Source organism: Triturus cristatus, chromosome 2_1 (genome assembly GCF_964204655.1).
Source record: "Triturus cristatus chromosome 2_1, aTriCri1.1, whole genome shotgun sequence".
Classification (NCBI taxonomy): Eukaryota; Metazoa; Chordata; class Amphibia; order Caudata; family Salamandridae; genus Triturus; species Triturus cristatus.
Window position 1 is genome coordinate 100,130,070 of NC_140581.1, and position 22,283 is coordinate 100,152,352.

At 42.8% G+C, this 22,283-nt stretch overlaps 1 protein-coding gene across 2 annotated transcripts in view; it reads right to left on the bottom strand.

Moving 5' to 3' along the window:
- Positions 1-847: 847 nt before the first annotated feature.
- The window catches only part of IL11RA (interleukin 11 receptor subunit alpha), a 278,686-nt gene continuing 257,250 nt past the window's right edge, over positions 848-22,283 (bottom strand). For both annotated transcript variants that reach the window (XM_085628331.1, XM_085628322.1), the window contains exons 10-13: positions 21,260-21,328; positions 18,622-18,721; positions 9,085-9,164; positions 848-6,281 (exon numbers count right to left, since the gene is read on the bottom strand). In XM_085628331.1, coding sequence (XP_085484457.1) covers positions 6,265-6,281; positions 9,085-9,164; positions 18,622-18,721; positions 21,260-21,328 — 266 coding nt within the window. In that variant the 3' untranslated portion in view covers positions 848-6,264. The remainder of the gene's footprint in view (positions 6,282-9,084; positions 9,165-18,621; positions 18,722-21,259; positions 21,329-22,283) is intronic.

A 22,283-nucleotide genomic window follows, 5' to 3' on the forward strand; every position in this document is an offset into this window, starting at 1 on the left:
TAAGTTACAGCTTATCTTCTATACTTAAGATACTATACATTTCATCCTCACCTTTCTACTAAACACTATTCTCTTCCTTCTGAAGTGTCTTTTGGAACAGGTGTCCTTTAACTTCAAGACAACACTGGCACTAATTTTTGAAAATTAGAAGTTGCACTTCACTACAGAAATGTTCCCACATAGCTTTGCAGTGTGCATGTCACCTACATGTAACCATTGGTGCTCAAAAGAAGTTTAGTATTTGTCAAAACTTTAATGCAACACAATGAGTATTGGCAACACAGACAAGCACATAGTTGTAAGTTCTAAATAGTTTCTTAAATGTTTAATTAGGAAAACTCACTATCCAGAAAACAAACAATTACGTTTGGCTCTTTTATGAACTGCACATTCAAAAACTTTTCTTCAGCAAAAAATAAACTCTTAAAAGGTATTAGATACACAAAATATGTTGATGGTAGTTAAAAGAGAATACTACACCATAACCACTACAGTGCAAAAGTTAACACACTCAAACTATCTTATTCACAACTAGTTCCAAAAGAGAATTATTTTCTATTGCTAATCTTCGTGGGTGGGAGACTGTTCTGTAAAAATGTTGCTTTGTTACAACTCCTGGCAACCCTCTGTTGTGAATCTCAGACTTCAGAACACCAAGGCAAAAAATGCAGGCGCTGGCAAGTTGTGTGCATTGTTGAACTAATCTGCCACCTTGTTCTACCTCACACAGTCATAGCCTTGGAGATCAGTATACTACTGCATAATACTTGTTTGTTAAAATTTAATTTTCAGATTGAACAATGGGGTCTGTTGTCAAAAACCTTAAAAGAAAGATTCCAAGCAAATAGTCTCTCATTATATGAGCTCTTTATTGTATATCATTTGTTTAGGTGTATCCTAAAGTGCCACATTTATATACAAATGCCTTGGGACATATGTGTTTCAGAACTGGCAGTAACAGCAACCACAAAATACAATTTCAGCCCACGGGAGGTCCATCTGCAGTGCTGGAGAAACAATGAGTCCTGGGAGAGAGGCTTCTCCCCAAAAGAGGCTGTCTCGTGATGCGTCCTGTATGGCACTGTCGTGATCCATCTCTGTTTGACTGGGAAGGAAACCACAGCTTATTGACTGTTAGGGGAACAGCTTATACTGCTGTAGAGTACAATGTAAGATACGCCCACTTCTTCTGCAAGGCCATCCCTTTTACGTGTAAAGTTTCGGCTTCGATACCGGTATCCAAAAAACAGGATCACACTTTATGTAGAGGTCTCGGTGCTAGTTGACCATTTTCTTTACGACGATAAGTGCAAAACAGAGCTTGAATGAAAAACCTTTTTGCAGCACTAACACAAATGAAGAGAAAACATTGAATAGTTTAAGAAAAGACTGCGGTGCAACGTACACTATAGCAACTGTATTTCTGCATACCGTGACAGCACACTTTGACTATCGGTAATAGAAATATGTTAAACTTATTACGCTTGCACTAGCACAACCCATTCTGTTACTGAAGAAGATTATGTGATACTGTGAAAAGAAGGTAGACAACAGTGTAGAGCAAAGGATTGCTCACTGTGATGATGGGCAATGCTGCAACATGGTCTAACCGCTAATCAAGGCTAGGCTGCGGATGTAGGTAGATGGTGTATTAGCTAAAAAAAAATGTTTTGAAATTATTTTTAATCCAACAGAGCAAATATACAGCATGTGATCTTGCAAAGAGAACGTGTATTGCTAGATTCCAGTGCCAGGTTGGGTGCTTCACATGTTATGCTATTGGCAATTTCATATTTGAAATAGTTCATAATAAATATCAGAATCTTCCTTGCAAGATCATACGCATAAGCTTTTTTGTCAACACAAAAAAAGTGCCTACTCAGACACCAACTTAGCAAATGTGGAAAACAGGGTCTGGGTGAAGGGGGTATTAAAGGGTCATGTGAAGAAAAGAATAGATTCAACAGCACACTGCTAAGGTTGTTAGTTAAAAGGAGGGTGAGTGAAATCAGAAACCCAACAGCACACAAATCAAGTGACATGAATGAAACATACGAATCTGTACAGCACAACAATAGGGTGGCTGCTCTGACAGCTAGTGAAAAAGGTGTGAGCTGTGAAGTCAACAACTAATAGTCTGCACTGACTGTAGGTGAAAAAGGTGTGAGCTGTGAATTCAACAACTAATAGTGTGCTCTGACTGTTGGTGAAAAAGGCGTGAGCTGTGAATTAAAAAAACAGACAGTGTGCTACGAGTGTTGGTATAAAAGGGATGAGCTGTGAACTCAACAGCAAAGGGTGTGCCCTGAGCCCTGGTTAAAAGAGGGATGAGCTATGCATTCAACAGGCGACGGTGCTCTCAGAGTTGGTGAAAAGGAGTGAGCAAAGGGTACTTATGTGATGCGGTACAAGATATCACTGCATAACATACTCTTACTGAAGCGGAGAAAGAATAGGATTTACACTGGGATTGGGGAGTAACAGGTACTAATATAAGCTGTGACTATTCATGATGATCAAGAGAATGTTGGTGTGAAAGGGATATCAGAACATTTGAATGTTGAGAGCTCCATTGAAGACGATGAAGTAGCTCTGGGCTTATAATGGCTGGTAGAATCCCGGAGCTCCAACATCCCAATGTTTGTTTTCATGCTTCTCCTTTTTTAATTCAGAATATTCTACACATATTGGGGGAATGTTCTAATAGCCTTATAGCCCTTCTGCCACGAGCTATACCAGTTGTTAAAGGCCTTCTCCCTCGTTATAGGCCCTCGCCTGTGGCTTGAGCCTATAATTCGGGTTTAGGGCCTTATACAACAGTTTTAGCCCCCAGCAGTGGGCTATACGGCTATAACAGCTTTTTCACGGTAACACAGGTGACGCTTAATGGCTTTGTAACACAACAGGCCATTGTATAGAATACAGCTCTCACTATTTACTTAGAAAAATCCAGCTTGGATAACCTAATTCATTTCTACATTTAGGGGTAATAGCTGGGGCATAAAATAAAATTAGATTCCCTCCCCATTTTGCCTTCCCCAATATACATATATGTAAATGAATATATCAGAAGAGCGCATATAACTCAAACTACTAATCAATATTGCAACAAAACTACACATTACCCTACTGGATATATTACATCTGGGGACATGCCCAAGTGCTTTCACAAGATGCTGAGGTCATGTTTTTCACACTTTAAAAATCATTGACTAAATGGGTATTTTGGCGATTTTTAAGTAAACTCCCATTTGTCAGTCTTGGAGGCAGAGAGGTGCACTAGACTAGATCCCAAAAATTGCAGTTTAAATGAATACGAAAAGAAATGACCCACAGAGCTCAATTTTGCTTAACATGTCAGTTTCCATCTATGTCACAAACCTCTGAAGTATCTGAGCATCTCTAAGGCACAGCAAATCAGGACCAAGGATACCACTGTCAGATGGCTCCAGAAGACACAACTAAACACAAATATGTCAAGCTCTGGTGGGTTGTTCATCAGTCTTCAATGCTCACAACCCTCACTCGCTCTCCAAATGCAACTAACGTAAACAACTACTGAAAAAACGAATATTCCATTATGGTCTCAGACAAGGACTGCAATGCAGAATGATACTTCCCCTTTCACGCTAACTGCAGTGCTTAATTTGAGCCGGTAGTTTCCTGTGCTCTGAACCGGCACTTAATTGTCAACACCGGTGCTTATGATAGTCTGCCACATGATGGCACTGTTGATTTAAGTTAGAGATGAGCACAACAACAGCTGTTTGTCGATTCAGTATACCGTAACAAGGATTAATACCTGCCCCCAAAACATTCTTATAAATTTTGGGCGCTGCGACAGCCTGAATTGCTACCCTTTAAGGAGTGTAATAGTTAGTAGTTGTGTTGATACTGTAATTGGCAGCACCGACAGGGGTAATGGGTGTTGCAAGCTGCAGTGGCCTCCTGACAAGGGCCTCAGTACTTGTTTTTTCACAAATTAAGCACTGGCTAACTGGAGTTTTTCACTTCGATTCCTAATCACATGCAAGAGAGATGGACAAGTTCTCCGCTTTTTATCTGATGTCTCATTGACTGCATTATCAGCATCTGCAGCGCATAGAGTACCCATAGGTCAATACCTCTACACATAGCTTACAGCTTTTGTTTTGATGGCGGGAGTTATGTTATGCTATGAGTATTTGTAAAGCGCACTATTACCCATTTGCACTGGAGACTGATAATAATGCTTCAATGTGACAGATCAACAGGATCCTGACACTCATATAACAAAAGTATAACGATTAAACAAATGGGGCGCATAGGATTATGTGGAACAAGGGGGGTACAAATGCCTGCTGGTGACACGGATGTGAAAGGACATTGAACGGGGTGGCAGACAAGCTCATGGGCCAATGAAGAACAAGAGGGGGAATCAGCTCACGCTGATCAGGTCTCTGAAACGATAAAAGGAGGAGAACACAGATGAAAACAAGTTGGAGCAAATACTCCAAAAAAGCGTGAGGTTTTGGGGATTTAGCGGATACTGCTGATAGAGGCGACAGACGAGACATCAATACAACAAAGAGAGAGGGGAAAAAGTTAAACTGCATGGGTTCAGTGCTGTAAAGAAAAAGGGGTGTTTCAATACTGCAAAGGAGGGTGAGCATTTATGCCTACTACAAAAACCAGGTGAAAATGTAGATGTCTTCCAATATTTGAGTCTCCATCTATAAAGATACAAGTTGGACCTGACAGAAGTCTATGAGGGTGTGTCCATCTAAGCCGTTTGAGGCCAATGTGATGAATGCCCCACTGCCACATCATGACCAATGATGTGAGAGGAAAGCCTTGCAGCATAGAATATCTAAGATAGCCTGAGAGAGGGAGACTGAAAGAGAGAGAGGGCGAGAAAGAGAGAGAGAGTGTGCATATGTTGTATGCGTGCATGTGAGGGGCATGTATAACCAATGCTAAGAGGACCGGATTAGGTGGGTAAACCCTGACAGAACAAGTCAAACACTATCTTTGTGAGGACTGGTGCGTAATGAGGACCGGTCCCCATAGTGTGTTTAGGTACTTTCAGGCAAGTGTATCAAAAAACTAAAAGTGCTGCTATATTTACCTTGGTCAGCTTTATAACCTACCCCAGTTTCAAAGCGTGTGTGGAGTTAGAATAGTTAATAACATTTACTATGCTCAACGGCCGTTCCTCATAAAGGGAACAGGTCTACAGAGGCAAAGTTGGGTGAAAGGAGAGTCTACTCCGCTGAAGCATGTCAAATCTACGGCCACCGTGCAGGGAATGACAACAAGGCTAAAGGGTCAATGTTCTATCCAAGCACATTCCAGTGAGGTCTGTACAACTCATTCTATGAGGGATATGAATGGATCGATTGGACCACAAGCCTAGCAACTCAATGAAAGGAGAGGAACATCTGGGGGTAGTGTTGTGCTGATGTATATTTTTGAATGTTGAAGTTGGGCTCCTCATTAGCCTACCTGGGGGACAAGAGAGCTCGATCTAATGCACTGAACTATTTATGGGGAGATTTGGGATGCAGGAGTCAGTGATGATCACAAGGTAGGCACGTCACTGAAGTCAATAAGCAAAATGTTTTCAGAAATGTGTGCATACATGTGGTATTTGCATAGAGCGAATCTTGACAAAAGGCAGCGGAGACTGTACCTCGGACAAAAACTATGTACAGTGAGTGAATGAATGGAGGGGTAGCTGGGTCCTGAGAGCAAAAGCGGAGCAAAACCCTTAAATTCATAGGGCCGTTTGGTGTAAAAAAAATACAAGACCTTAGGTCTAAGGGTGGATAATCCTGAAAAGTTGAACAGCAAATGGTGATTACCCCCAAAAATAAAAAAAATGCATCTTGAAGTGAACGCCTTGTGAGTTTGTTAGTGTTAGGCAGATGAACACAGACTTCAGGTGCAATTTCCTCCTTCCATATGTCTGCAGGATGTTTTTTATTCCTCTGTGGAAGTTACTTTGTCCATTCAACTGGATCCACAAAGTCAAGTTTCAAAGCAGCCACTGAATCATGGTTCTTGCGCTTCCGACTTGCGGATCTCAGATGAGTTCAGCACCAAGGGAGAGCACAGCAGATCTCTGTGGACGGCTTCCATTTACTGACCATGACCCGAAAAGGTAGCAAAAATATATTTCCAAAAGAGGAATTTGACGGGTGAACGGAGCTCCTGAAGTCCAACTGCGGAGGTGCTTCCCTTTGTGTTCACTCATAGGTGGCCCTATGAGGGCTGGGTGTACAGCTACAAGAGCTGAGCTTCTGAAGTAAAAGAAAGAAAGTGGGAAACAGGTTAGATGTGCAAGTGTAACCTAGACCAGGATCTCAATTGATCCATCCATCTATCCATAGCCAGTACAAAAATAACATAAATCCCATCTGTCTACTCTAAACCAACACAAAAACACATATGCAACACATCCACCCACCCATCGACTCATTCCCAACAAAACCAACCTAAGATCCGTTGATCTATCCATACCCAACTCAAAACTCCCATTGACCCAAAATAAACCACCCATTTGCACATACCCAATTGAAAACAATTGTGCAACTACACCATCCCATGTATCCATACATAAACAACAAAAACCTGTAACCAAAACAACCCATTCATCAATCTAACCAATCTACAAACTTCATCTAATCCAAACCAAACATATCTATATACCTATAACCAACCAAAAAGTAACACATCCATCTCACCTCAACTTTTCCATCAATCTACCTACACCCAACCAAATAGTCCTGTCAAATCCAACCCCATGTATCCATCCCTCTACCCTGATCCAACCCAAGCATCAAATCCATCTACCATAATCTAACCAAAGCATCTCATCGAAACCCAACACATTCATACAGCCATCCATCGATCTGCCCATAACTAACATCCCTTCAAACCCAACTCAACCATCCATCTACCCCCAATCAAGGAGAAAAAAACAACTGATAAAAACCAGTCAATCATTCTATACATGCAGCCAAATCCAACTCAAATCCATACATCCATGTATCCACTCATCTATCCATCTACCCATAGTGAATAAAAAAACGACATCTAATTAAATCCACACTGACATTGACCTCAATCTAACAAATAGAGGAGTAGCAAACATGAACCAAACTCATGTATAAGTTGAACATAAACATTACTACCAACACGTAGTTAATGACACTGTGCCCATTAAATACACTAACTGGTTGTTCAATGTGTCAGTTATACCCTTTTGTCCATGAGCAATGTCCCTGCTTTTTTAATTCACATATCCTCACGCACACCCTATCAGATTCTTCCTTTCCTAACACAAACTTTCACCTTCTTGAGGCAGGTTAGGAAAGCAAGGCTATCCTGTCAGTGGGAAAGGCCTTCCTTGCGGATTCACACAAGACACTTTGCCTACTCTCTTTTAGGAAAAATATTTCCTAGTCCAACAACAAGTCCCTCTTAATAATCCCTCTTGATAAAGAGCCAATTAGAGGGTTTTAATATCTATACATTTTTGCACACATACATTTTGTTGTATTCAGCTGTGACACCATAACTAATGTATGTGTCTAACTTGTTAATGTCAGTTTGTAACTGGTTCAGTTCATGAAGGCATAAAATACCGTTTGTTGAGTGGTGAGTGTTGTGGATTATAGGTTTGTAGTGAATCAATTGGTTAGTGTGTTGGAAACGTGCACAAGTTACCTACTGGTGCTGTGCAAAACATGGACAGTAAGCCTGTCTCATATACCAGTATTTATGGACTACTCCTCTGTTTACAATAACTGAACAAATGTTGGAAAAAATTACATGAATCTACACATGTGATACAAACAGTCTAAACATTTACGCATTAAGGCACGTTGTTTTTCCTGTATGAAGTGTTTTTGCAACATGGATAACCAAACTGTTGGCTTGATTTGGAGTTTGTTTCCATCCACCTGTATGGAAAGATACCACCTCATCTAGGTGGGTATTCAGCCAGGGCGATGGAGGTTTGTCTGCTGAAGTTGCTGCAGCTGCCACAGAGAAAGCCTCTGAGGAGAACATCACCAGCAGAAAATCTACCAATTTACATCGCCATTTGCAAATTGTCACCTCCAAAATGTGAAATCTGGTAATGTACCCTCAGAGTGGGGCACATAGTCAGGTCTGCCTACCATGCTGCAAGGTTTGTACCAGCATGCTACAGACACCGTGCATACTCTTCCATGAAGCTCTGCCCTAATATGTGTGCCAGCCTTTCTTGGTGTTAGCTCCACCAAACATGGTGGGAGCCCAGTCCAACTAGATTAGGTGGCACATTTGCCACAATATCTGGCGGAGTTAACTTCGGTGAAGGTGTGGACAAACAATGACCCTTGCTTGAAAGATTCATTGTTACAGCCCTCGTTTATATTACACACTTCATTAGGAGGAATTTGTGGTGGTCTTCATCACTTTCTAACTTTTCTACATGAACATTTTTTACTTCATGTTTTGATTTAACTTCCTGTGCTTTCTCCATTCCTCTCTTACCCAATCTTAGACATCTCCTGCCAAGCTTTGCCTTTTCATGCTTAGCCCTATGGTTTTGTTTTAGAAGAAAATGATCTCAACTTTTTGATTTGATGCATAATTACATTTTATCTCATTTTTCAGATTGGATCAAACTGAAGTAAATGTAAAACTGATCCAACATACTACTGGGGGAAGCGAAGCTGGTGAACTCCAATACCCCTCTTCCTGTGTAATCTGACAACCACATCATATAGTGATACCCAGATCCAACACTGCGATCTCCATCGCTTTCATATCACTGAGAACTAGATTTAACAACCACCAATCACACATGACCTCTGATACTTTCCAAGGAATCACCACATGTATGGTGTCTCTCTCAACAGTATTTGTTGCTTGGAGGATCAATGTACATCAGGCCGATTAAAGTCTCCCAAAAACCAGAAGTGGCCCTTCGCCAGTGGCTTCCTGAATATAGCAAGTCAACTCGCTGCCCACCAATCTCTTTGAAAGGTCATTTGTACATGCCCTTATTACACAGAAGTTCCCTGTTTAGGCTATTTATTGGGCTTAACTTACTTGGCAATGCCTTCATGTGAATGGCTGAGATAAAGTCGTGCTTTTTGGAGCCGTCTTTTCCCTTTCTTCGTAGCCGTATCCTGAAACATGAAATCAAACAAGGAGTCAGACTGCTGCTTATACAGGTACTGTATTGACACTTCTAAAAGTATTGTAATCAATGCAGGTACATTTACCACTCTGCAAAAAACGTCTCAGAAAACTGAAAGTTGTCTTTGGGTAAGCTGACCTGTTCAAGTCGTGTACGATTAATGTTTTTACAAGAAATGCACAAATACCCCAAAATTTATAAATCCATAGTTGAATTAACCCACTTTCTGCTGGTCTCACATTTAAAGCTACAAAACACACTTTACTTTCTTGCTGATCCAGATATGTACATGTACCCCATTAAGCTTCCTCTAATGACAATATTTTGGATTCTTATCCAAGACAATTTTTTCAATTTCAAACAGTTTTATTGATTTTCAATTACTTTTAAGTTCTGATTTAAATACTGTCCTGTCACAGTGGCAATTACATTTTACACATAGGTGGGGTGGAGAATGTGTCCTTCTATATTTTATTGGTTTTATTCTTGTTGATTTAAACAATTTTTGTTTGCATAAATCAGCGATCTGATGCGATCACATTTCATGCAACCTGCCCTTCTTCAGAAGAAAGGTTGCTTTATGGTTTCTGCATAATTTAGCTAAAGTTTTACTACTGGCAAATTGTTCAGAAACCATATTTAGGTCTTCAAAACAACAACTTATTGCTTAGTGTTTCCCTAAAAATCAATTTTTATACAGGTGTTAGAGAAAGTTGAGCAGTAACCTAAGCTTTGCAGAGAAGGTGTCCACATGAATTCTACCACCAAAGATGATGCACTACTGAGGTTCAGACTAGAAGATAAAACCAAGATCACAGCAGCATAGATAACCATGACGGCTCTTCACAGAGCCACACACACATGGCCAAACCTTCAGATTTTTTTTTTTTTGGCGGTTTAGTTTCAAAACATTTCTCTTGTACGACCGCTGCCTTGGGACAGTTCACGTTAGATCAACACTATAACATATAGTCACTCTCGTCACCACCTTCTGAAGCAACAGCCTCTGAGGAATCATAAAGTTGTAAGAGTAATGACAAATCAAACTCCTCAAAGCAGAGTCAAATGTGCAGATAAATGGCACACATGGATCCTTTACTCACCACTGGGGGTGTGGCCTTTTAAATGAAATATCCATGGCTGGAGCTCAGTTATCTCAGGGCACTGACAGATCTCATGGTCATTTGGTCATTCACAGAGTCATTTTGACCCTCGTCTTAAAATCATGCACAAAAACTCAGCCGCACTAATAACAACTGCACCATACACCTGCAAACGTGTGACTCTGACTTAAAACTCTGGCACAAAAAATTGGCCCCAATGTGCTTAATTTGTATATCTGGCAATTTTTCAAGTGCTATTAACAAATTTTAACTATTCTGCACTCATTCTGAGCACAACCTAAAAGCTAAAGGTAAGATCAATCACAAATCCCGAACGACTACTATTCCAAAAAATGTGAATAAGCAATAATTGTGCCTAGTCATAAATTAGTGTCAGTGCAACAAAAGTCCCAAAAATGGCACCCATTTTAGTACCAGCACCATCTTTGTTGGTCCTGAGCTTTTCTTTATGAAATCAATACATTTGTGTTCTTTTGTCCCTTCGGTTCAGTTGGAGTGAAGAAAGACTACAACTCGCATAATACATTTGCTTAGTAAAGGGGGGCCCATGCCTGGAAACAAAAAACTTTCATGGATCTGAAATGCGCAAGTGCTTCTGCTGGGATTCAGCAATGCCTTGAGTGTCCATAAGCATCTTCATGACCCATATGATTCACTCTGCTTTTCTTGGGAGCCCCCTCTTGTGCAAGAACGACCTCTATTGGTCAGTTTTTGAAAGACTCTAATTGTGGCGATTTGACCATACGCATGTAATTCTGTCGCCCTACCAGAATGGAACAATACAGAAGGAGGACGGGTAACCCCTTGTAAGATTGCGTAACAGTATAAACGAAAGTAAATGGCCTACAAGAGGATTATTTACAAAAACAAAGAAATCATGTAATTAAATATCTATGCATTTAGAAACCTATAATGCACTGAATAAAATTCCCAAGAATGAATTATATATCTAAGATTACAGATTCATGCAGCAAAAACAATAATTTAAGAAGCAGCTGTACCAGTAATATAATGATAATCACTTGGAATGTATTTGAACAAGAGGTTTCAAGAGGTTCTTTTAGTAACAAAACTAGATACAGCCATCTATCCAGGGTATTGCTTGTCCATATGGCATTTCACTGAGATAGATGTGTGCAATCCACAATTAATACAAGGAACATTCCTGGAGAGTGTATCCCTGTGATGTAGGAAATGTCCCAAGGAAGATAAATCATGTGAAAGTAGGGGAATTTATGCTGATGTTTTGGTCTCCTAATGTACAAATACGCATGACCATCCTCAGGACTAAAAGTAGTAGATAGTTAATAAAGAGGACCCCTGAAAAAGGTTCTTCCAAATGGAGAAAGAAAGAAGCTTAATTATTCTGCGTTAAAATAGAGAAAATCTTGAGATTACTTGGAGGGCCCAAGGCGCTGCCAAAAACTGTTCAATGTGCCACCTCATCGTGAAACCGTGACTAGAAAGTTGGTACCACAGAGTTAAACTGGCACAAAAAACTGAAAAAATCAGCACATGCCCTAGAACAAGTGTATTCCAGGAGGCCACTCAGACAAAATCCTAAAAACAAAGCAGTACCTCACTGTGCACTACAGTGTGAAATAGAAGGAAAATCTTTTACTAGAAGCCAAATCAAACCTGTAGCCACTCTACATTTACTGGTCATTTACAAAAGATCTGAGATGGTTCTGAAAGATGCTGCTTTCATACACATATACCATCGCCCACTCACATGTAGGGAGTGTAGGAAGGTGGATATCTGACTATGGTTACCCCCAACTTTTTGCCTAGTGTCTAGCTGGTTTTTCGACTTAGTTGGCCTGAGATCCTGCCATTCAGGGTCTCAGGCTGTCTTCTCTCTCTTTAAAATGGACTCCATGTACCCTAGGTACATACACAATTGGTAAGGATCACCTTATTGGACCCTGTACAGTGTACCCTAGGTACCCAGGGCATAGGTGTACCCTAGGCCTCCCAGGGGCTGCAGCATGTATTATGCCACCCCTGGTCTGGCCTTCCAATCAGACACAACTGGCTGATCACTCAGCTGGGGCAAGGTTGTGTAATCACCCCTTGCTTAGATATAGTATACCTATATCTACCCTTAAAATAGACACATGTGTACCTATCAGCCACTCCTATGGCAGGCCTTAACAATCCTGGAGGCAGAGTGCTTGGTAACATGTGAGATGGTGCTCTAGCATGAGCTGAGCCTGTCTGCAACTTTCGGAACCATGTCCTTATAGCTGTTCTATGATATAGCCAACCATATACTCTTAAAGTGCCTTATAATCTTAAACGGTTATGGTAACTATGGTTTGGCTTTAACAAAACATGTCGTGTAAGGTGTCTAACACTTTGGAATAATACCCCCATACCATTTCTGGTGATGAGGATATTATTCCCCCCTTCTAGAGGGAGAGACATGTTAAAATCCTACTTTGCTGTTTAACTCTAACCAAAGCCTCAGCATCACAAAATGGATGCTGCTGCCACAGACACGAGTCTGACCTCCTGCTGCTGGGAGTGATCCCGGCAAGGGAGGCTTGGACAATAGGTTTCCTGCTTGGGGAGGTGCTAGCACCTCCCCAGACAGACTTTAGTGTATTGGGGCAGGGAGGGCTGAAAGGAATGAGACATGCCTGGGGCACACAAGGTGTCCAATGCATAGTCCAGGTCAAACCGGTGCTGGGGCACTCCAGCCCCAGTCCTGGCGCAAAACTGGGCAAAGGGAAGGGGGTGTAACCACCCCCCTCCCAGGTCCCACCCATAAGGCGTGACCTAGCAGGCAACCCAGCCCCCCAGATTAGTATAAGTGTGGTAGCTGGGCCCCAGGAGATTAGATTATCCTGAACCTGCAACTTGAACAGAAACTCTGGACCTTCGACATTCGACGAAAGAAGAAGACTGAAGAATCTCCCTTGTGGCTATCCAGTGCAAACAGGCACCATCAAGAGACTTACCCTTTGCTTTGCTGAAGTTCTACGAGGGACCGACTGCAGAGCCCGACCAGAGCCTTGACTTCCAGACTTCTCCGACCCTGATCCACATCCACAGTCGAGCTGAGATCCGTGGAGGCGACGAGAGACGTGGGACCGGCTACCTGGGAAAAGTGGCGAGTATCTTCCAGCGCAGCTTCTGAGGTACCCTCGAAGTTGTGCACCGGGGATTGAGAAGCCCCAACCCCAAGCACCATCTGCACCGAAGATCAGCCCCCCACACTCCACGAGTCCTGCGTGGGGCCCTTCTGCATTTTCCTGCTTGCCGCGTCTGTCCGGTTGCTTGCCCGTTGGCTAGCGGCCTTTGCGACGACACACCTTTGAATCTTCACTGCTGGTTTGGCTCCTCCAGACTGGCTCCCGCTCCTCTGCAAAAGAGAAGCACCCCAGACCTTCCTGGTCTGCACCAGAAGCAAGTCCTCCATTCTTCGTGGGTTCCGCTTGCCAAGGCTTGGTGAGTCCTAGTTCGACTTCGACGCCGCCGACAGCAAGAGCCTTCGTGGGACAGCTCGCCTCCTGGTCCTGGTCGTCCTTGACGTCTCCTGGTACCCGTGGCTGCTGCGACAAGCTTCACCTCTTCACCTGCAATCTTCACGACATCGCCTGGTTCCTTCCTGGTTCCACGTGGTCACTGGCTAGTGACCCAGACTCTGTCCCTTCTGCTTGCAGGTATCCTCTCTTCTTGATCCCAGTCTTGGGATCCACCGGACACTCTTCACTGACTGCCTGTCAGCAACTTCTTCAGGCATCCATAGAAGTCCACGACGAAACCCGACGCAAGTTCACACCTATGCACCCGCAGCCCGTGGGTTAGGTAACTTGGGTACTTCGGGGCTCACAAGGGTATTGACTATCCTAGGGTCTAGTTTCCGAGTCTCGACTTTCTAGCTATACCAGAAGTGTCCTAAAACTGCTTATTTCTAACTGCTAGTGATTCTATCGACTTTTACGCATTACGCGTGAGTGTTTCCACTCTGCACCTGAATCCCGTGGGCCTCCCACTTCCTAACTGTTGGTAGTGTAGTGTAGCCCCAGCGATTCCCTAGGCCTATTCTATTTCCGTGACAGTGGTCCTTATACCACTTCTTTAGTATATGGTTTGCGTGGCCCCTAGGGCCTAACTGTATTACTTACCTGTGTGACTTAATGTATGCTTAAATAACTGTGTTGTACTTACCTCGAATCTCATAAAGAGTGCTGAGGGTTTGACTAGAATAAATACACTTTATTTTATATATATATCTGTTGTGGTGTCCTTTCATTTGGTATTCAAGGGATTATATATGGTATCACAGCTGGCTTCACATGCCATTCAGAGTTTAGCCTAAGACTGCTCTTGTCCATGCTACCACTAGGATAGCTGGTCTATAAGGTTGACTTTACAACCAATCACCATAAGGGTTGTTTGGACTGATATAAGGTGTACACTAGAACTAGTGACATCATACATCAGGCCAACTTCTCACAGGGGGACTTTTCAATATATGTATTTTGAAATTTGCCATGCCAGTATTGTGTTTCACAAAGGTAAACCTATTCCCCATGTTTCCAAAATACATTTGAAAAAGCTACATTTGTAAATTTAACTCTGTGTACAGGGTGCTTCAGTGAACTCCACCCAAGCATGGGCTCTCTTTGGTCATGTGACAGGTTTTACAAAACAAATATCCCTCTCAGCCTAGTAACCTACATACGAAGAACCTTAAACTAGGGAAACTGTACACTATGTTGAGCCATGAAGAATACTTTGGGGCACATTTACAATAACTGGTGCATCCCTGCATATCAGCAGGGATGCGCCAGTTATTTTGCGTCATGGCAGACACCTCTTGCGCCACCATGGATGCGCCGCATTTACAATGCGGCGCACCATGGGGCAAGAATAGACAGATGTGTGACGCATCTGCTGCCGTAAAGGTGACGCATTGCTGGAGTTGCGTCGCAAGCGCGACGCAGCTCCAGCAGGGCTCGGGGGGCCCCTATGCCTAACATGCTGCGTCAATCCTTATGCCTGCTTCAAGCAGGTGCAGGGTTTTGACGCAGCATGGCCGTAAAAGTGACTGAGTGAAATCTTGTAGATTTCACTCAGCCACTTTTAGGAGGCGTTCCTGCGCCGGAACGCCCCCCCCCCCCCTGCGCCGGAACACCCACATGTGGCGCAGGGCTTTACAACGTGACGCATCTCCCTAGATGTGTCACGTTGTAAATACCCCGCAGCATGGCGCTGGCTTTGCGCCGCCGCTGCGTCACAAAAGTGACGCAACTGCGGTGCAAATGTGGCGTACGGGGCTTGTAAATCTGCCCCATTGTGTTGAACGAGAAGCAGAACACGTGATGAGGTCATCACTGATCAACAATGTCCATGATATTCACGTCGGGGTTTTCAAAAATGCAGCAAGGTATCTGGAGACACACCGTGCCGACATGATGGAAGTAGAAGGGAAAAGCAACATGAACAACAACTCGGATTTCTTCTCTTAGGGAGAACTTCACATATTTGTGTTAACTATAGTACAAGTGTAGACACAATATCAATTGGAAAACTGACCCTGCAGGCATCCCTCCCCCACTCACACCGGCATAATACAAATAATACAAAATAAATTGCCCCACATTGAGAACAGAAATGGACGTATTGACGTGCCCATCACAGCCCTGCCTACCGCCAATCAAGTGTTGCCTATCATAGAAGGGTCAGTGGGGGCTCCACCCAGAGGGGAGTCTTTGCCAGCAAGAGACCCCGCAGTGCAGTGATGGTGGTTAGCATGGCTTGATTTGCATGGGGGGGGCGGGTGGTCATGAAAATAATTCCCGGTCCCTCATTTCATCTGCTTCTTAATGCCAATTCACTAAAATTATCTGGTGCTGTTAAGCCATCCCCGCCCCTCACCCCGGTTTTTGCTGGTTTTCATGCAGGCATCATGAGTAGTGGCCAAGAGTACGGACAATAAAATGTCTACAACTGCCCAAGCTGGAACAGCTTACACTAATTTCTGGTTTCACAGCTAGCTTATTCATTAAAGGATGACTGCACGTCCATTTGGAGTGAGCTCCCAGCTATGTTTTTCATAGAAAAATGCAATTCTTCCCTAAGATTATACATAAACAGGAGAGACTGGCTTTCCAATTCAGCTTGCCTGACTCCAAAATGGACGGCGTCCAGGGAAAGAACACCACAGCCAACGAGTGAGATGCAATTATCCCTGGGTGGGGGAAAAAGTCAGCTTTGCTGGTGATGTACTTTTCTTTTCCAACGAGTCATTCTCTACTAGTGAGACCGAAGAGTGTGAAATACTATCAAGGGTCTGGCAATTTTCTATTTCTTGGTATTTCTTGGAAATCAATGTTGGCAGCCAGCTAGCGGAAAAAAGTCTGTTTTTCATACAACGTTCTAATATTCGTTTGAATGCATCAGCATGGTCTCATAGCAGCTCCAGCCAAACCTGCTTTTTTTTTTTTTAAAGCACATGATTTGGTTTTGCTCTGGTTATTTTTGTCGACTAAAAGAACCTCTGCCAAATATGGATAATACTGAAGGTCGCGGTCTGTAAATCTTTATTGTGTCTTGGTTTTGGAATCTGGCCCCCTTATGGGTCTGTTTATTCTATAGGAATATGGCCCCCTTATGGGTCTGTTTATTCTATAGGAATATGACCCCCTTATGGGTCTGTTTATTCTATAGGAATATGGCCCCCTTATGGGTCTGTTTATTCTATAGGAATATAACCCCCTTATGGGTCTGTTTATTCTATAGGAATATGGCCCCCTTATGGGTCTGTTTATTCTATAGGAATATGGCTCACTTATGACTATCTTAGGAGCATTGAAATCTAAGACTAACATGCAATTTTCAGGACTGATTGTCCGACGGATCGAAATTTGTGTAACTTGCAATTCTGGTATGTTTCGCCTGTTGGCATATTCAGGCGCGATTTATGACTTTCATAAGGAACAGTCTTAAATTTACAGAATTAAATAAAAGTGCATACTTGCCTGCTTTCCTATCCCTACTTTTATGTATTTCATGAACCGAGTAAAATACACCAGACCGATTTTTAAATTAACTGTAGAAAATTGTTCATCTTTCCCTTAAACTATCCGCCCATCGACATTTCCATTTTTCTCCACCTCTTTGTGAAAACTGAGGTCAGGAGTGTGCATTCCCAGGCTCTGAAGCAGTTGGACCCTGCTGTCTCTTTGAAGCTAAGTCAGCAGATACCGTGTGGGAAAGGTTGTGTTAAGTTATCAGCATTTGTTTAGCACAATGCCCTTACAATTGTTGACAAATACACATAATGTTACACCTCAGTGGGTCTGCACCACATGTGTACGAGGTTTCACTGATCCTGCAACACACTCGCACATGGACATACAACACACCATCCTCACACATGAGTTACACACTCTTATTTCAATGAATTATGTTTGTTGACCACTTTGAGTGTTACGTATGCGCAAGAAGAGCCTTGATCTGCAAAAGTCTCGCGAAACATAATTCGCCATTACTGGTTACACCTATATGTGATATATATGGGTCAGGACTCCACTTGGGGTCAATTTATAGATTATTACTGAGACCTACCTTCTAGACGTTATACAGGGACCAGAGATTGGACAGATACATTGCTATATCCTCCTAAAAAACTTTTATTGTAGACAATCAAGAAAACACTTGATCTTCCAATTCAGAGAGATTCACGCAACCCATCCTACAGGAGAGAAGCATGAACTGAACCAAAGACAAAATTGTAAGCAACATTGATAAATGTACGAACAGAGGCAAAGAAAGAAACGCTGACTCATCGGTACGTTAACACGTCAGGCACTGGAAGTAAGAAAGGTTATCTCCTGGGGAATAAACCCATGCAGTGCCGATGAACTATTCTCCTCGGGGACAGTGGATCAGGATCAGACGTAGGTGTTAACGGCGCTGTTGGTCAGGATTTTACTCTGAGGACATAGCACCACATGCACTCAAAGACCGCCCCCGGAGCAGTCATCTTTCGTTTCTCAGCTTCCATCTGGTATGGCTTTGGTTGAGAGATTTTGGACTTAGAAGAAACTGTGGTTCAAGACACTTGGCTCTTTATGAACTTCAGTGTGTAAAAGTGTCATTTGAAGCAGAGGCTTATAAGACTTTGAAAGGATATTCGATATCCTGGGAAAGTATAAAATATGTATGTGGTCTGTACGACAAGGGATGTAATGACCTGATGAGTGAATGATGTAATGAAAGCGAGTAGCACCTCCACCGTACCCTTGGGAAGCAGAGCGTGGCAACCTACACATGAACCAAGAGTAGACAGACTCCGCCTGAACTCACCAGATCAGAAAGATGATGACCAGAACCACCACCAGGATGACAAACGCGAATATTCCTAGAGATGCCAGAACGGCGACCTTCTCTAGCGGATCACTGCGATCTGAGGAGGAGAGGTAGGGATAGAAACAAGACAGGAGAGAAAAACGAGAAGGATTAGAAATGACACATCAGTGGCTCTGCACACAGGAGAGAGGCATGTAATATCAGGGTCACCGGTGCAACACAGTTCACGCCTTCACACCGGCGGTGGAAGAAGCAGCAACACAATGGCAGGGGATGCTTAGCTTAGGAATGGGCAGCAGCCAACTATGAGACAATATTCCATGTATCTATCCTATGAAAGAAGAGTTGGGCTCTGAAGTGGAAAGGAGTCATGTGATGCTCACATTTTAGCACCAGGAAGCCCATTTTGGGTATCTGTTTGCGCTCTACAAAAGCCTAATAACACATTATAACAGACCTCTGTTAAATCATATGAATGAATGAATGAATATAAGATTTATAGAACGCTAACCAAGGGCGTCAAAGCGCTATGGGAAATACATCTGAGGGGTCGATATTACCCACATATCGTGCATTCAGGGGCGCATGTGAAAGCTCATAGACAGAGTTGACATTGGAATGGTCACTAATGAATAAGTGTTTCTCATTCACACAGTGGTGGGCACAGGAAGGAGAAATGGCCAATGTTGGACAGTGTCCGGGCACTCATCCATTGGGGACATGTGTTGGGTCGATGATTGCTACTAAATAAATCCTAAAGAGTTCTCACTTAGCAGACCGCAAACATGGATAAGTCAACAATAAAAAATACTATGCGCTAAGTCAATGGGTCCACATAATGGGACATGGATTGGATGAATCAATTCTCAATGGAAGCCATCTAGGATAAAACATGAATTGTTTCAGGGGTGGCATTAAAAACCCTCTGCAGCTCCTTAATCTGTGGCGTACATAATCAAATACTCTCACTCAATGGAAGCAAATTGATAGTGGCAAGAACTTGAAAGCTCCCTACCATACAAGAACGTCCCATGGGAAGCACAGATGATGACATAAGGGTTGGACAGATAATTCACTAATGAACAAAGCGATGCATTTGAATAGGAGTTCCATGTTGCTGGAGATGGATGAAATACATTACAGTTCAGCATGGTCAATGTACCCAGCTAACGCGCATGGGAAACAACCTTTACAACGCAACTATTACATCGCACTACACTTACAACGCAGGCATTACAACGGAACATCCATTACAACGCATGACACTACAACGCATACCATTACAACGCATACCATTACAACGCATGACACTACATCGCATGTCACTACAACGCAGGCATTACAACGCATACCATTACAATGCATACCATTGGAGTTAGAATAGTAATTTTTAACCCCTACACTATCCAACACTTACCCTACTGTCGCACCCCCTGGAGTTAGAATAGTAATTTTTACCCCTATACTATCCAATACTTACCTTAAATGCAATGTAACAGTATGCGTTGTAATGGTATGCATTGTAAAGGTAGTATGCGATGTAATGGAATGCGTTGTAAAGGTAGTTTTTTAAAATGCGTTGTAGTGTCATGCGATGTAATGGAATGCGTTGTAGTGGATGTTGCGATGTAAAAATTGCGTTGTAAGTGCATGCGTTGTAAAAGTATGCGTTGTAACGTCATACATCCAACGCGCATACATCAATAGTGAATAATGATAATAATGTACTGGGACATTTTGTAGCGCTGCCAATAGTGAAAATAATGCAAACTCCATCCAGGGGGATATGAAACATCCAATGCATTTGGCTCCATGAAAAATTTGCAATTTGGGATGGGCAGAGTGGTTGTTGCTGGAAGGAAATTTAAGGTGGAGACAGGAGCTTGTTGCATAAGTTGCAATTTGGCTACTTCAGGGCTCTACGTAGAGTAAGGCCACCTAAATCAACGTAAGTGTGAGTCCAGCCATGGGCACAAAGACATGTCCCATTGGAAACTTTTCAATCAAACCCTTTGATGGTGTGGGGCCTCAGTCAATTTCTAGTCTGAACAGCTCAGTTTTTAGGAGTCTTCTGGAGGTTCAGTACGGTCTGGAGAACCAGGCTCAGAGCATTACAGAATCCAGTTCTGGCATCGGTAAGGGCCAATAACTGGAGATAGGCAAGGGATGCGGTCAGTGCACCACCAAAGGCATACCATGGATCAGGGGCATCATTAATCCCCCACTTTAGACGGCTGAGCGGGAGTCCCTGTAATATTCGGTTCAATATGAAACATTCAAGTTGTTTATGGCTCCTTTAACTTTATTTGGAGACTCAGGTCTGCAAGAAGCTCACACATGAGATCTTTTGCAGTGAAAGGGACAGAAGGGGTGGCGAGAAGGCTGGAGAGAGGATGGAAGAACAAATGCACACATGAATAAATGGAGGTGCATTAAGGGATGCATGTGAAAAGCATGGACAATGGATGGGTGGCGAGAACTATAAATGGTGAGAAGAATGAATGGATAAAAAAAAAGAAAGTGTGATGGGTGGAAGGAAAGAAGGAAGGTAAGATGAGTTGATGGGTAACACCTGCAGGTCCCTCATCAGACAGAGGAACAGGGATAATTAGGAGAAGACACAAAAAACACTCACCAAAGACCACTGGGTCTGGCCCCTCTGGCTCTGAGGTTGAGACATCATCACTTTCTTCAGTGAAGGGTCCTGAAGGGAAGAGCACAAGGTGGATCTTTACACTCCAGCAATAACGACTGCAACTGAGAAGGCTATGGGGGATCTCTTTTGTGTGTTAAGGAAACTCAATAATTGATAATTTGCGGTAGTGCGCGTGAATCTATTGTTTATACTGTAGGTCAAAGCTGATTAATGCAAGGGCGCAGACATGCTGCCCTTCATTCAGAATTTAATTTAAGGTAAGGCGTGCGCCTATGCATTGCAGAGATGTACACAACTGCGTACCACATTAACAAAACTCCCAGGCATACATGTAAGGCACGTACAGAAATAAATATATGGTATTCACAAACATTCCTTGTGTGCGCCTCTGATCTTGAACCCTGACAGGTATGAGACTCTCCATGAGAAAAGCTAATAAAATATTGAATTGTCATACTTATCTTTTTATTTCCTTTTCTCATGAGCACTATTTTCCCATAAAATATATTACTCTCAGTCACTCAGTGACAATGGACGTATTGGTGTACTGGCCATCACTTGCGCCTAGATTGTGTGCAGGCTAAAGTTTAGAAATGCAGGTACTTGTGGGGAAAAGTATCACAAATGTTTGTGAACACCACAAAGTTAACACTGTGTGAAAATGCAGAGGGCCAACTCAAAACCAAAATTAGCTCTGGCAAAATTGCTCAAAGTACCCCCCTTCTGCATGAGCCGCAAACAGCATGTGGCTATCGACACTTTCATAAGTGGGTCATAGAAGCTGACAGGGACTGAAAGAAACTCCTTGAGAGCTACCCACCTGGAAGATACCAGAGTGCCACAATGGCCGGTCCGGCCCTCGGTGTGAGTCACAACTGCCTTGCATTCCCATGACAACTCCTAAGACAATCCCCTGGGAACGCCCATCATTGTGTCGCGTACGATTCCTAGTACCATACATACGTTTTTGACTTGGAAATAACTTCTAAGCGTGCCTTGTTTT